The sequence below is a fragment of the Colossoma macropomum genome, unplaced genomic scaffold (assembly GCF_904425465.1).
Source record: "Colossoma macropomum unplaced genomic scaffold, Colossoma_macropomum, whole genome shotgun sequence".
NCBI lineage: Eukaryota > Metazoa > Chordata > Actinopteri > Characiformes > Serrasalmidae > Colossoma > Colossoma macropomum.
Window position 1 is genome coordinate 13,903,333 of NW_023494798.1, and position 13,518 is coordinate 13,916,850.

The 13,518-nt window shown below is 40.7% G+C and overlaps 1 protein-coding gene across 2 annotated transcripts; it reads left to right on the forward strand.

Moving 5' to 3' along the window:
- The first annotated feature begins 1,712 nt into the window (after positions 1–1,712).
- On the forward strand, positions 1,713–12,750 carry cunh15orf39 (chromosome unknown C15orf39 homolog). Of its 2 annotated transcripts, XM_036584637.1 has the most exons (4): positions 1,713–1,880; positions 3,624–6,614; positions 7,527–7,564; positions 10,105–10,265. In XM_036584637.1, exons 2-4 carry the CDS (start codon positions 3,665–3,667, stop codon positions 10,108–10,110), a joined length of 2,994 nt encoding a protein of 997 aa, XP_036440530.1. In that variant the 5' UTR covers positions 1,713–1,880; positions 3,624–3,664; the 3' UTR covers positions 10,111–10,265. The 2 variants fall into 2 exon arrangements, with proteins under 2 accessions (XP_036440530.1, XP_036440531.1); XM_036584638.1 differs by lacking the exon at positions 1,713–1,880 and having other exon boundaries at positions 6,421–6,614; positions 10,105–12,750.
- The last annotated feature ends 768 nt before the right edge of the window (positions 12,751–13,518 follow it).

The window sequence follows — 13,518 nt, forward strand, 5'->3', positions numbered from 1 at the left end:
ATGGTGTGCTATCGTGGCCAGGTCTCCCTCGAAGAAGAGATTTTAATCTTTTTAAATAAAGATAAAAAATAAAAAAAATAAAATTAACGGAAGTGGGCAGTAACTACTTACAACCACACAGTTCTTGTACTTTGATTGAGTTGTATGTTTTCTGATCAATTTGAGCATTTTCGATTGATAATAGTTTTGTCTAAACTCCAGTGTATTTGTGGCAAAAGTAGTCAACATTTTAGTCAGAAACATTTTAATCAATCATTCACTTTTAGCTAACTAGCCATCCTAATGCTGCACTCGACCACTTCTCTAAATGTACTTTTTGCTTTAGAGCAACCAATATACATAGTAGTTGGTTAAATCTGTAACAATGACCATAAAGTTTGCTGTTTTGAGTAAATGCAGTCATCGCCTTCATGGAGACCCCCATGTTTTTCCCCCCACATTGTAGCTGGATTGTGCAGAGGTTGAAAACAATGTCAGTTCCGAGTGAAGTCCACTATATATATTAACAACATCAATAATAATACTAAAAGGTATGCTTAACAAAGTTCTCTGCTGACAGATGCTGGATGTAGAATTGTGTACGTTTTACTCTTTCTCGTTGTTTTTGCTAGGCTACTTTTAGTCAAGCCCTATTTCAAAGCAGTAACAACACTTTCACTTGAGGGTTGTTTAAGGCTCTTAAATTCACCTATGCTGTCAAAACAAGGCCAAAAATTTTGAGAACCAAAAAGCTGAATCCATAACCAAGAAATCTAAATTTTCACTGCTTAACGTTAGTTCATTTTCGTAGCTAACAGGCCACCTAATGTTTGCTACCTACCTAATGTACACACAACAGTTTAGCAGCCTTACTCTATGCTTCTATGACAGATTGTAGATTACTAAAGGACATAACTGTTCACACCAGATGACAAAGCAGGAACAGTCAGATTACCTGCATTGGCTGGTTGTTTGCCATTTTCCAGCTAGAGGCAAAACTCGCGGGCTGCGTGTAATTTATTCAGTGGGCGGGTCTTCTCAGCAGCCAATCACAGACTAGATCTCCAGAGAGATTTTCGCACTGATAACGAGGCTGAGAGAAACGCATAACCCGTGGAAGCCCATTCCCGCCACTTGAAATAAAAAAATCCAGTACCTATTTTTTTATTCTTAATTAATTGCTATGCCATTATTTTGAGATACTAAGTCATTACTATCAAACGAGAAAGCATCTCAAAATAACAAGAAAATTTCTCAAAAGATAGCATCTCAAACTTAAGACATAGGAATTCACTTAATAACAAACAAATAATAATTGTGCTGGAAGAGAAGAATTGTGTGGTGAGAAGGGGCTTCCATATATAACTAAATGTTACAAATGTAGTTATTTAGTTACAAAATGGGTGGTTTTACGGAAATTTTCTGATAGTCTTCTCGTTTATAAATTTTCATTTTTTTGGCTGTAGACTCTGCTTTTTGTCTCTCAAAACATTTGGCTTTATTTTGACTCGCGCCTGCATGTTTCTGTCATCTCACAGAAGGAAAGCTTAGATTGGCAAAGTGTGCACGTGTGCTACGCTGGTGTGCTAATATGTGCTACATACAGAGGCATTACTGCGCCAGTGTCTTGAGATCCTCCCTCTTTTTTGTCTTACTCTAATTGGCTGAACCGCTGTGGCAGCTCGCATACTTTTGGACTGACGCCTCCAAACTCCTCCGGAAAATAAGCCGGAACTGCATGGACATCAGTCTTTCACTCCAGCTCCGCAGTGCTCACGCGTTTCCCGGGGATTTGATGGATTTGAAGGATTTGAAGAGTGATTTTAAGGGCTGACTTTAACTTTTTTTGTCATGGATAGCCTGACTGAGCCTGGCGTTCAACAAACAGGAGCCCCTCCTCGGTGAGTGCTGTATCTTTGTAGACTGTCTGCACTGTTTGTAAACACGGTGAAGAAGAAAGTGTGGACATCTTCCAAAGAGCCGTGATGGTTTTCCTTTTATGGCCAGAGATCCGGCTGCAGTTTAGCAGAACTGGTTTTATCTGAGTGACGCGTCGCTCTTGTTGGACTGGTGAGAGTTTAGAGAGCACGTGAGGACAAACTCGGCGCTGCTTTCGTTGCGCGGGGGGCTTCTCTGAAAAAGGGGGGCACCTTTTAATGAGAGTTAAAACTGTATAGATGTTAAAATACGACATGTGAGTGATTATTCAGGAGCGTTGTTTACAGTCTTACATAATTTTGGGTGTATATGAGGGGACACTGCAGCTGCGCTTCAAGTTTGAGAGACTCTGTTCCAGCAGCGCTGCCTTTGTTTTCACCCATCTATTCTTGCACAGATGTTGACGGAAGTTTCCAAGCCTCAAAATGGATCCATCGGGTTGTGTTGGTTGCTTTTTGCACTGGAGGCATAATGTGCACGATCGCCCACGCGAGATTGTCTGCACGCAGTCTGTGCTTGAACAGGCTGTAGATTAAATATCACCTTTCCTTTCCATCAGTTTTGCTGTAGAGAACTAATCATACTCTTCAGAAAGTAAGACTCTGCAGATTTTCAGTCGTGTGCGATCTTGCCAGCCCTGCTAAAAAAAGATCATTAGAACCATTAGGATTGAAACCTGATGGTTTTGCTTTCTAATGGGAATTGGCTACCATTGGTTACGAATGGGAATTGGTTACCTTTAGAGAGCACTAGTTTCCTGCAGGACACCTTTAGATCCCGTTAGGAAACCATCAGATGCATCTGAAATCAGTCTCAGAAAACCTCTCAAACCATTAGTCCTTTACACTGTGATATCAACCCATCAGAAAAACACTAAATACTATACTTAATGAGTATTGGGCACCACCAGGAACCCACAGAAACTTTTAATGGTTTCTGTGTTTTTGTTTTTTTTTCAGCAGGGAGGAGCTTGGAGTTGTTTCCTTATAAGCCCTACTGAGATGAGGCACCACATAACCATCTGTGTGTAGATAAGGCCTCCTCGTTTCCCTCAGTGATGCCTCATAGCTGTGACTGAACACATTTTCCAGCTGAATTCTTTAAATTGAGCATATTTGATATTTGGAGGAATTTGCATACATACAGCAGAAACATATTGCATGCAGACACTTGGATATTTGCGAGCTGTTTGATAAAACATTTGATTATGAATGAGAAATGTACTAAGCAATAAGCATTCATGTCAGTGCGTCTTATTATATTAATAGAATGGGGACATTGTATCGTAGTAAGAATCTTGCGTAATCTGTAATATGACTGATTTCATAAGTTTTCCTCAGACTTAAAGGAACAGCAACAAAAACTGCATTTTTAATTCTAAGTGATAAAAAGAAGTTGGAAAATGGTCACATAATATGAATTATGAGTGCTTTTGGTACACAAAACCAGGCAAATGCCACAAGTGGACCTCAAAGGAAAAAAAATTGAAGGCAGAAAAGAATGTAGAGTTGGGCCCATTCAGAGTCAGGATTGTGCCATTGTTTTGTGAATTGCTTAGTTAATTTTTAATTGCTTACCTCTGATAATTTGTCAGATTAAAAATAATTTGTCAGATTAAAAATAATTTGTTTTATTTAAGAAATGTTATCCTAATTCATCCTGTTTAAAACAGTATGTAAACTGTTTTTTTTTCTTCTCTCTAATAGGTCTCATCTGGCATGAAAAAAAATCATCTCAAAGACAAAATATGATGAACAGCAAGCGGGTGCAGAGTTTCATGGATCCTCTAGCTCAAGGCAAGATGGCAAGACTTGAGGGTACTGTGGGGACCATGGTCCCTCCAGGGCTTTCCAAAGCAGACAACGTGCCACAGTACTCCCAAGACAAATCCTTACCCTACAGACAGAGCTACATATCTTGCTCTCTCAGTGGACAAGAGGCTTTAGATCTTCCTTCAGCATGGAGCCCCTCTAGGACTTGTGTGAGAAATGGAGGGAGCCCAGTGGTTCATTCTTCAGCCACAGAGGGGTCAATTACGAATCCAATCTTTTACAGACCTGAAAATGTGCCTTTCCCTGTAGACAGTGGTTCCCCTGCTGCAGCTGAGGAGTTAGCAGCAAAGCACAAGCTTGTGTACTATAACAGAAGCAAGCACAGCCCCAGTACTACAGGTGTAGTCTCTCCTGTTGCTGTTAGGAAACTTCCTGTAGCGTGCACAAGCTTGTCCCCCTCAACAGCAGAAAACTCAGTTGGGCTTGCTATTCCAAAACCAGTGTATGGACATAGCCCCTGCTGCACTGACCGAAAGTGCACAGTACGCCAGAGCTATGCTGTGGAACGAGGGCTGCAAAGGGTGCCCCCTCAAATATTTGAGGATGACTGGGCTGCACATTACAGTCACTGGGCGTATCTGCACAAAAAGGAGCAGGAAGCACTGATGCAGCAGAGGATATTGCCATTTGAGCACTGTGGAGAGAGAGTACCGTTGAAAGATGTAACCACACAGGGATACCATGGTCACAGCCCAAGTAGACCGAGGAGGGTATCTGCGTTTACTGAGCCGAGCCATAGCAGCTACCCCTATAGCCCAGTTCATTCATTTGTCCCTGCTTCACCAGAGCACTGCCATCGTTTCCAGATGCGCCCACAAATGCATAAAGACCTGCCTCCTATGTATGAACCACTGACTAGAATGCACTATGGAACACCTACGCATGGTTATCAAGATCGTCCTCACATATCCAAGTATCGAGAAATACCTCAGCATTCTTTGCTTTACTGTCCACAGAATAACGAAGAGGTTTACAGACCAGAGAATCCTCGTCATATGGTTGAAAAGCAATGCCATGTTCCTCAGCCTTATTACAGTGATTTGCCAAATCCTTACTCTATGGTCCCAAGCCACTCTGCTACCAGGGCTTTACCTGCTTATTCTGGTTATAGAATGCACTTAAATAGTAGCCAAGTGAACCCGTTCACCGAGAGGCAATGTCCTCCTCCCGTCGTGCACCAGGCAGATCGACCTCTGGACTTCTCCATGCGGAGAGAGCAGAATGTAGACTCCCACCGGGAGCCTCATGGACAGGTTGGGACTTCAGGGACTTTCCACCAAGCACAGGTTTCAAACCATGTAGGCACTCAAAATTGCAACCTTGGCTCACCAAATCAGAGCCGAGATGGCTTTCCGGTTAGCAGTAGCCATAACTACATGGCCTCTCCTCAGTGCACTGGTGGTATATCTAATAAAAAACAGAGTTCATGTATTTCAGACAATCAAGCAAACAGTACCTTAATATCTAAAAGGCACAGAGAGGAAAGTGATAATAGTTGTGAAAATGGTCCTTTGGAAAAAGTTAAAAAAAAACAGCAGACATCTGATGAGGCTCATTCTCCCTCTTCCCCTCCAATGCCAGTCATAAACAAAGTCTTTAGCCTCGCCCCTTACAAAGCCTATTTAGAAGCCACAGGCATGTTCTCCCCAGAACATCCTGATAGTTCTAAGCTTCAAGCTGACTCAAAACCACTGAAAGAAGAGCCAGAACTGCAAAGCACGGACCCAAAAACTGCTTCAGGTCAAGATGACCTTAAGTTGAAAGCAGTCAAAACACCACCAGCTAGCAGCCGTGATTCAGAAGAACTACAAATGGTAAAGGTCAAAAAAGAGAAAGTAGAGCCAGATGATGCATCATGTCAGTCAAAAATGAATGATAGCCCCGGTCCTGCAATTAACCATAACTGCAATGATGGAGTCAAAGAAGAGCCAGCAGATTTAAAACCAGCAGTGTGCGATATTGAACACAACCTTGTTGTTGTGAAGAGTGACTCAGAACCAGAATGTAAGCCAGTCACGCCAGAAATTGCAGAATCCTGCCTTGAATTGAAGGTTGAGCCCAGCCCGATAGATAAAGTGGAAACTGTACAGACTCAAAACACCATCACAAAACCTTCTGAGCTTCCAGCCACTTTGTCTCCTAAAATCCCAGCTCCACCTCAGACATCTCAGACAACGTTTTCCATCAGTAATATCTCTCCTCATTGCCTTAAACTGTCTAGCTATAGTATCATTGTGCCTGAAGTTCTGAAAGCTCCTGTGACCCCAGGCCCTGAGGTTCTTCAGTCCCCTGCTGAGACAAGACCAGCCGTGAGCAGCAGCAGACAGGCCCGGCATCAGTTCATGGAGCTTCACCAGTCACTTTGCAGGCTCATATCAACCTGTGTTTCTCAGACCTCACATTGGGAGGTCAGGGAATGGCTATCCAGTTTGAACCTTGTTTGTCCTCCAGCCAAAACCCAGAAAGTATCATGCCTCCTGGGTTCCAAGGCTAGAGAGGTTTGGCTGAGAGGTGAAGAGACAGTGACGGCACTCCAGAAGGTCCTTAGCCAGTTTGAGAATTACGTCAGAAGACGTGAGTGCCCCTTTCCTCATGTCATCAGAGCAGGGGCAGTGTTCATCCCCATGCTGGTGGTGAAAGAGGTCCTGTTTCCTCAGGTCCATGGTGCATTCATAGACCAGGTGCTGCAGGAGCATAAAGTTGAGCTGCGGCCTACCACGCTTTCAGAGGAGAGACACTTGACTCAACTCCACAGACGGGCCTTTTCGTCTAAACTCCGGAGGCTCCTATCCCTCAAACACCTGCCAGATGTTTATCCAGATGTCCTCAACCTCCTCTACTATGACAGTGCCTGCAAGTTCATTGGTGAGTCATTGACCTAAGACAGGTTCAACACTTAAGTCCACATACTGAACCTTAAACCCACATTTTCTCCTCTTAACTTTATCTAGCTTTGGACTTTACTACAGAAGAAAGATTCTGCTTACCTCAAAATTACATGCTTTTGTTTTTCTTTACTCTCAAACTTTTGTGCAAACACTTTTACCATTCATATAAAACTAAAGTGCAGGCATGTGCTTGCATCCATTATACTAATGGTTCAGAAACCCAGTACCTGGGACCACATGAGGTGCTGTAACACAACTCACTAAGCTCATAAACTGCCCGATAATGACCTTTTTAGTGGAATTAGGTGTTATAGTAACAAAACACAAAAAAGAAAATACCTGGGTGTATAAAAAAAACAATATTTTCAGTTAGCCAGATGTCTAAAGGAGTTGAGTGGTAAAGTGGTTTCGTTTCTCTGATATTCATAGCTGCCCCATCATCGCTGCCCCAAGATTAGCTCCGAGGTTACAAGCAAACACCTTCTGGTAAACATAGTTACTGTAGCTGTTAGTGTTTCTGGAGTCCCTATTGTTGCAGTACTAATGCCTGGCCTGCAAGTGACTCCTGACTTGTCCGTGTCATGACTGGGAAGCATGTTAGATTCCAATGGTGGTGCAGGAAAGGACTTTTCTAGGGCACCCACATTACATACGACATCTCTTACCCTCATTTAAATTCCGTGCCTATTCCATGAATTGCATTACTGCATCATTGAATTGCATTAGGCTACTTGAATAATGCTGAGGAAACTGAATTATTAGGTGTTTTTGCTTTTATTGTTTTAATCCCTGTGCATTTGTTTTTTCTTTTTTTTTCTTTTTGTACCCATGCTTGATTTGACATACTTTTGTCATATTTTGTTTTGAACCCCATTCTTTTATTTTACAGATCCCACTCCTACAGATGATGTCCAAAAAATTGCTCAGGTACAGACTGTTTTGCTTTCTCCCCAACACCAGCACTTTTCATTTCTTTTGCTTTACTTTGTTAGCTTAGTATCGTTCTCTGTCTGCTTATCTCTGAGCTCATTAGTTCTTAGTTGTAGAAGAGGCTTTGTAAGTGTAATGGCCCCTCATGCACTGTTGTGGGTAAATGACTGCTGTCTGTGTAATATGATCAGATGTAGCGTGAAACGGAAACTGTGGTTTGGGATATCTGTCAGTTTCCGACACACACTTCCCACTAAGGAAGGAAGTGGCTAGTCATCTGGGAAAATCTTGAGCAGCAGCTGATAAACATTACAGGTGTGAATTTGTTTTCTCACAACAATATTTGCTGTTGCACTATTATCACCTTGAATCTGCTGCCAAGTTTTACAGCTTACCCTGCATACATCATGCAGAGACATTTTTTTTGTTTGTTTTTTTTCACCATGATCATTTTTTTTGCCATTATCACTTTTTTGTCACATCCTTTTTTCTTTCCTACCTCATTTGAACCAATTTGCCTCAAGATAAATGAATCGTGGTAGTCTTTTAATGAGCGTTCTGTAAAGGCATTTACAGCCTGTCCAGCAGCTAGTCTGGTCTGATTCAGTTTGATAACAGCTCTGATGCATGTGGTTATATACCACTGTTCTGACGCTCAGGAACTTAGGAACTGTCGTAAAATGCATCTGTTGTTTTGACAGGGACTCAGGAATAGTCGTAAAATGCATTTGGATTTCTACTCAGGAACACAGGACACCGTCATAAAAACTTTCAGGAATGCACAAACATAAATGAGACTTCAGCTTTCACACTGCAAAAAAATACTTTTAATGAAAGTAATAAAACAGGAAAATAAAACAAATTCCACAGTCGCATTAAAGCGTTGATTGGGTATATTCTGCTTCCGTTTGTGAACTTGTGATTGTTAAGCAGCCTTTCTTGCTTTATTGCAGTACAATAGACTCCACAGTTAGCCATTTTATTCCTGAAAAGCTAATGTGTCCTGATGTAAATGGCTTCTCTTTCATTTCCTGGATTCTGTTATTTCTTGGGCATTTTTTAACCTTGGAACATTCTTTGCACATTCTGTTTGTGGTTGGTTGTGTTTATTTACAGTATGGTGCAAAAGTCAGAGACCTCCCTTCATTTGTTTTTTTTTTTTCTGGAGATATATCTGAGGATATTAGGTATAAGATAATCATCTTGCGTAAGGTGAAAAAATGCCATGTATTTGCTATGTATGCTATGTATTCATTCTACTACAATGGTAATAATAATCACCAATAAGTGATCATCATCAAAAGTAACAATGAAATGTTGGACTAAGATTATAATAATTTATCATATTTTTAGGCTACATATTTTTTTAAATATAAAATATAACATTCATTAATGTAAATCATACTGTATAACGAATGATAATCTACTAAATTTCTTTTTTTCCCCATTTTTTGGAAAATTGCAAATATATAATTAATACAAATGAATCTGGTCTTGGTTTGGTCTCAGTCTTGACTAAGACTCGACTACTACAAAGTCTTGGTCTTGACTCAGACTGGATGTGTCCAAGGCTCAGCCTTGACTCAGCCTGTCATTGTCTAAACAACACTAGTAAGAGGACCTCTCAGTGCTATGGGTCTGCAGGGATGTGTAGTTGTAAAGAAGCTCTTACTGAGAAATCAAATAGACATAAAAAATTGAAATTTATGAGTCATTAAAAAATGGACATTGATTTCATTTATCTGGATTGTGAAAATGAGAAAATGCAACCAACTTTTAAGATTGAACTTTGTGTGGAAAAATATTCCTGCAGATTTCTTTGAAAAACTGAAAGCAAGTCTCGAGAAAAGAATGAAAGCTGTAATAAAGGCAAAGGGTGGACACTGTATTTAGTTGTGGAGGCATTTGTGTAATTTCCTGTTTTAAATATTTTTTTTCTGACAGTGAAAAAAAACAAAAAAAAAACTTGATGACTGTTTTGACAAGGAATTAGACAGATGACCTTTGCACGGTACTGTGTATTAGATGTACACAATTAGATGTACACATCTAATTACTAGTTGTTTGACTCTACCACAAAAAACTGGGCCTCATTCACCAATATCTTTGTAAGTTTTTTTCTTAAATTTGTTTTTGAGAAAGGTCCTCAAATCTATTTTAGATTCATGATGTGTTCTTAAACTGCAGAATTGTTCACACCTTTGTGCTCCTGAGTGTGTGTAGATTCTGTTCTTACCTAAGAACAAATCCCAAATAAGAGAACATTGGTGAATGTCAGAATCTTTGTGAAAACTGCCTAAGTGGAGTAAGAAATTTCTTCTTAAAAATGGTTGATGAATGAGGTCCAACATTTAGTATGAATATAGTTAAAAGACTAGAATAAATATGGAATGGATTTACAGTCTTTCTACATCGGAGTTAACAGTAAATATTATATTTTGACTGATTGTGCAGTTATTCCATTTGATGCTTCTCAGTCCCGCAAACTAAAGTCTTGAGTCCTGATTTGAGATTAATCTTTGACTTTTTCTTTGCAGGAGTAGAGTTCAGCTCCACCTTTAAGAGAGAATGTGCAGAGTGCTCTGATGAAGCTGAAAGTTTTGTTAATGAGCTGGAGATACACTGCACATCCCCGAGGCCGCAAACGCCAGATACCATGACACACCTAGAGAACCTCAAAGAAACGTCTTGCCTGAAGAAGCATAAAAGCAAAGGCAGGGTGAAGAGTGCCTGCAAGAGGATGTTTTTAGGAGATGACAGTTCCTCACCTGAGGATGAACCTGCTGAGGAATCTGCAAGTTGGTGCTTTGAAGGTTCTTTGACAGAGGAGGGCTGGGAAAATGTCCAAGTGGCCTGCAGTGATGAGGGGGGCCATGTTGAGGTGAAGATTGAGGAGGACACCGAGCAAGAGCCTGAGAATTCCTGGGGCCGGCCGGTGACCTCAGATGACCTTTCGTCGGAAGGCAGCGACGCAGAGATGGAGACGTCCTCTTGGTCGTCACGTCAGAGCCCGTTGTCCAGCAGCTTCTCAAAGAGCCACTCTGGTATGGTTCTCAAGCTGAGAAAAGTCTACTACACCAACGGCCGCCAGGGACGGGTCTCACGCTACCAGAGGGTCCTGGACCACTCTGAGATTCCGAACATGAAGAGAGGAGGTGATGGACGCAGGAAAAAGGAACACGGAGGCTCTAAGCCCAAGAAGCGACACACGCTCTCCTCTGGTCTGCGTCGACCGCGGTACTGCCCCTACCTTTCCAATCGCTGTGCTTCAAAACATAGGAGGAGGTGGGTGCTGCGCTCAGCCGTGCAGACCGCCAGGCAGGCCCTAAGGAAAAGGTACCCTGACCTGGTGGGTAAAAGGATACGCCATCTGTATGAGGAGAACGACAAGACAGAGGTGTGGTATAGGGGCGTGGTTCTGCGCATCCACGAGCCCCATTCCAACCCACTGAAGACCGTGTTTGAGGTGAAATACGACAGCGAGCCCGAGTGGCAGTACTATCTGGAGCTGCTTGTGGACTATAAGAAAGGGTGGCTTAAAATTGAGGACTGAATTTGTTTCTGTTTTTGTTTTGGTGGTGGGTGATAGTGTGACTGTTTAAACTGTGAAGACTTTTGTTGATACAGTACTTCCTTTCATTTGAAAAAGTGAATATGATGAATGAGCACAGGTGTTTTAAAAGGAGACCTCTGTGATAGTTTCCTGTGCCATCATAGTTGGTTGTTTTTTCATAAACAATACCGTGCAAGAGTCATAGGCACCTTAGAAAAGCATTTATTTGCTCAAAAACACAAATATTAAACTGTATGCAAATAATATTAATACAACAAGTAGGGATTTTATACATGCCATTGTGTTTAACCATTTCCACACCTCTCCCCGAGGAAGCTCAGTATTATTTGTAGTTACCGTCCAAAACCTTTGGCTCAATCAGTCCTTCATTAAGTTAAATCAGGTGTGCTGGTGATGGAATATAACAAATCTATACAATGGATGGGGGTGTTGTGAAGAAATCAGGAACCAAACCAGTGTTCTTCAAACCAGCTAACAAGATATCAACTAATTTTTACTGTATTTATGTTTGTCTGCATGTATTTAGATGTTTTTACTGCATTTTTACAAGCTCAAAACACAGTTACTGCCAAGATAAACGGTTGTAAGCAATTCGCTTAGGTGCCTAAGACTTTTGCACAGTACTGTGTAGATGACAAAATTTAAATAATACTTACATTCATAACGGGTTTTTGTTTACTCTGACTCAAGTCTGTTTCAAGTTTTTAACAGCTGCTATATCGGTTTTAACTGTGAAGCCAAGTTTTATTTTTTAATTTTATATTTCCAGCAAATTTGTAGGAATCAGCTAATGTGAGCTGATCTAATTGAAACATTCAGGTGATCCACATTCCAGAGCAGAAAAGTACCAAATGGCCATTAGACTTCCGTGTTTACAGATGTTTTATAGTGGCTGCTGTCTTGTGATGGTCTTAAAATTCTTGAAACTTTCATGATCCAATTTTTTTCCCCTTTCAGCACTTCAGTCATACCTAGTGACAATCAGTCCAAAGTGCCTTTCTGTTTTCTGTCACACATAAGCTATGTTAAAAGGGCACCACTTTACAATATGAGTGGTTTAGAATTAGATTATTAATGGCTATAAATAGATCATAAGCACTCAAAAGCATCAATAAGTAGTTATAACAATGTGACCTGTTGCTTGCCCAGTAGGCCATACTGTTAAAGCTCAGATCTACCTTATTTTACTTTGTCTTCTCCATCAGTCAGCGTCTGTCAGCTTGTCTATTTATGTTATACCTGCTTATTAATGATTTTTAAGGTGTAATAACCACTAATGACATAACAAATTCATTTTAAACCATTCATAAACCCTTTATTAGGGTAGACTTATTGTAAAGTGGTGTCATAAAAAGCATTTTATAATATGAACATCTATAAAGAATAAGACATTGACAGCAATTTTAGAAAAGAGTGGACATTCTCTGCATTTCTTTTCGTTGATACTGCTGGGGGCTTTTACTTAAATTATACTAGGATTTCATTTCTTTTCAGGTTCATTGACCATAACGTTTGCTGCTGAGGAAAAAATATGTTCAATTTCATTGACTTTGTCTTGTATGATGCCTCTGGTGAATATATTTGTTTATTAAATTTGTTTGTGATACTTTGCAGGCTTCACTTATGCCCATATCATGATAATATTACATTTGCTCTGGTAATGAAGTTTGGATAGATTGACTTTTACAATGACTCCAGCTCCCTCTTGTGGTTAAACTGTTCACGCTCAGAAGTTAAGGATCTTCACATTCTTTGTGAACAAAATTAAAATACAGTGACCGGAGCTTTAATACAATCCAGCTTTATGAAACAGAATGTCTGGCAATAAAAGCATCAACAATAATAAAAAGTAATAAAAAAAGTTTTTCTGCTTTGTAATGCTGGGAGGTATTAAAATCACGGCCTAATTTTGTGCTACTGAACCATTCACTGGGCACTTTATTAGGTACACTTACTTATCTACCCTGTTTACCAGGTCCACCTACTATGTGGGTGCACTTTATAGGTGTACAGTTACAGACTGTCTACACCCGTTTCTCTGTATAATTTGTTAGCCCCCCCTTGGGGGTCAGGACCCCTACTGCGTATGCATTATTTGGGTGGTGGATCATTCTCAACACTGCAGTGACATTGACAAGGTAGTCACACAGGAGCATTGCATCAAGTTCGTGACTCTGTGTTCACTCACTGTCCGCTCTATTAAACACTACCTTGTTGGTCCACCTTGTAGATGTAAATTTAAAGACGTTAGCTCATCTGTTGCTGCAAAGCTTGTGTCATTCATTATCTAGTGCTTCATCTGCGGTCAGTTTCTAGGCACAGGATGCTGTTGACTGGATATTTGGGAGCCATCTGTTCGAAGGCTACCTTCGTGCCG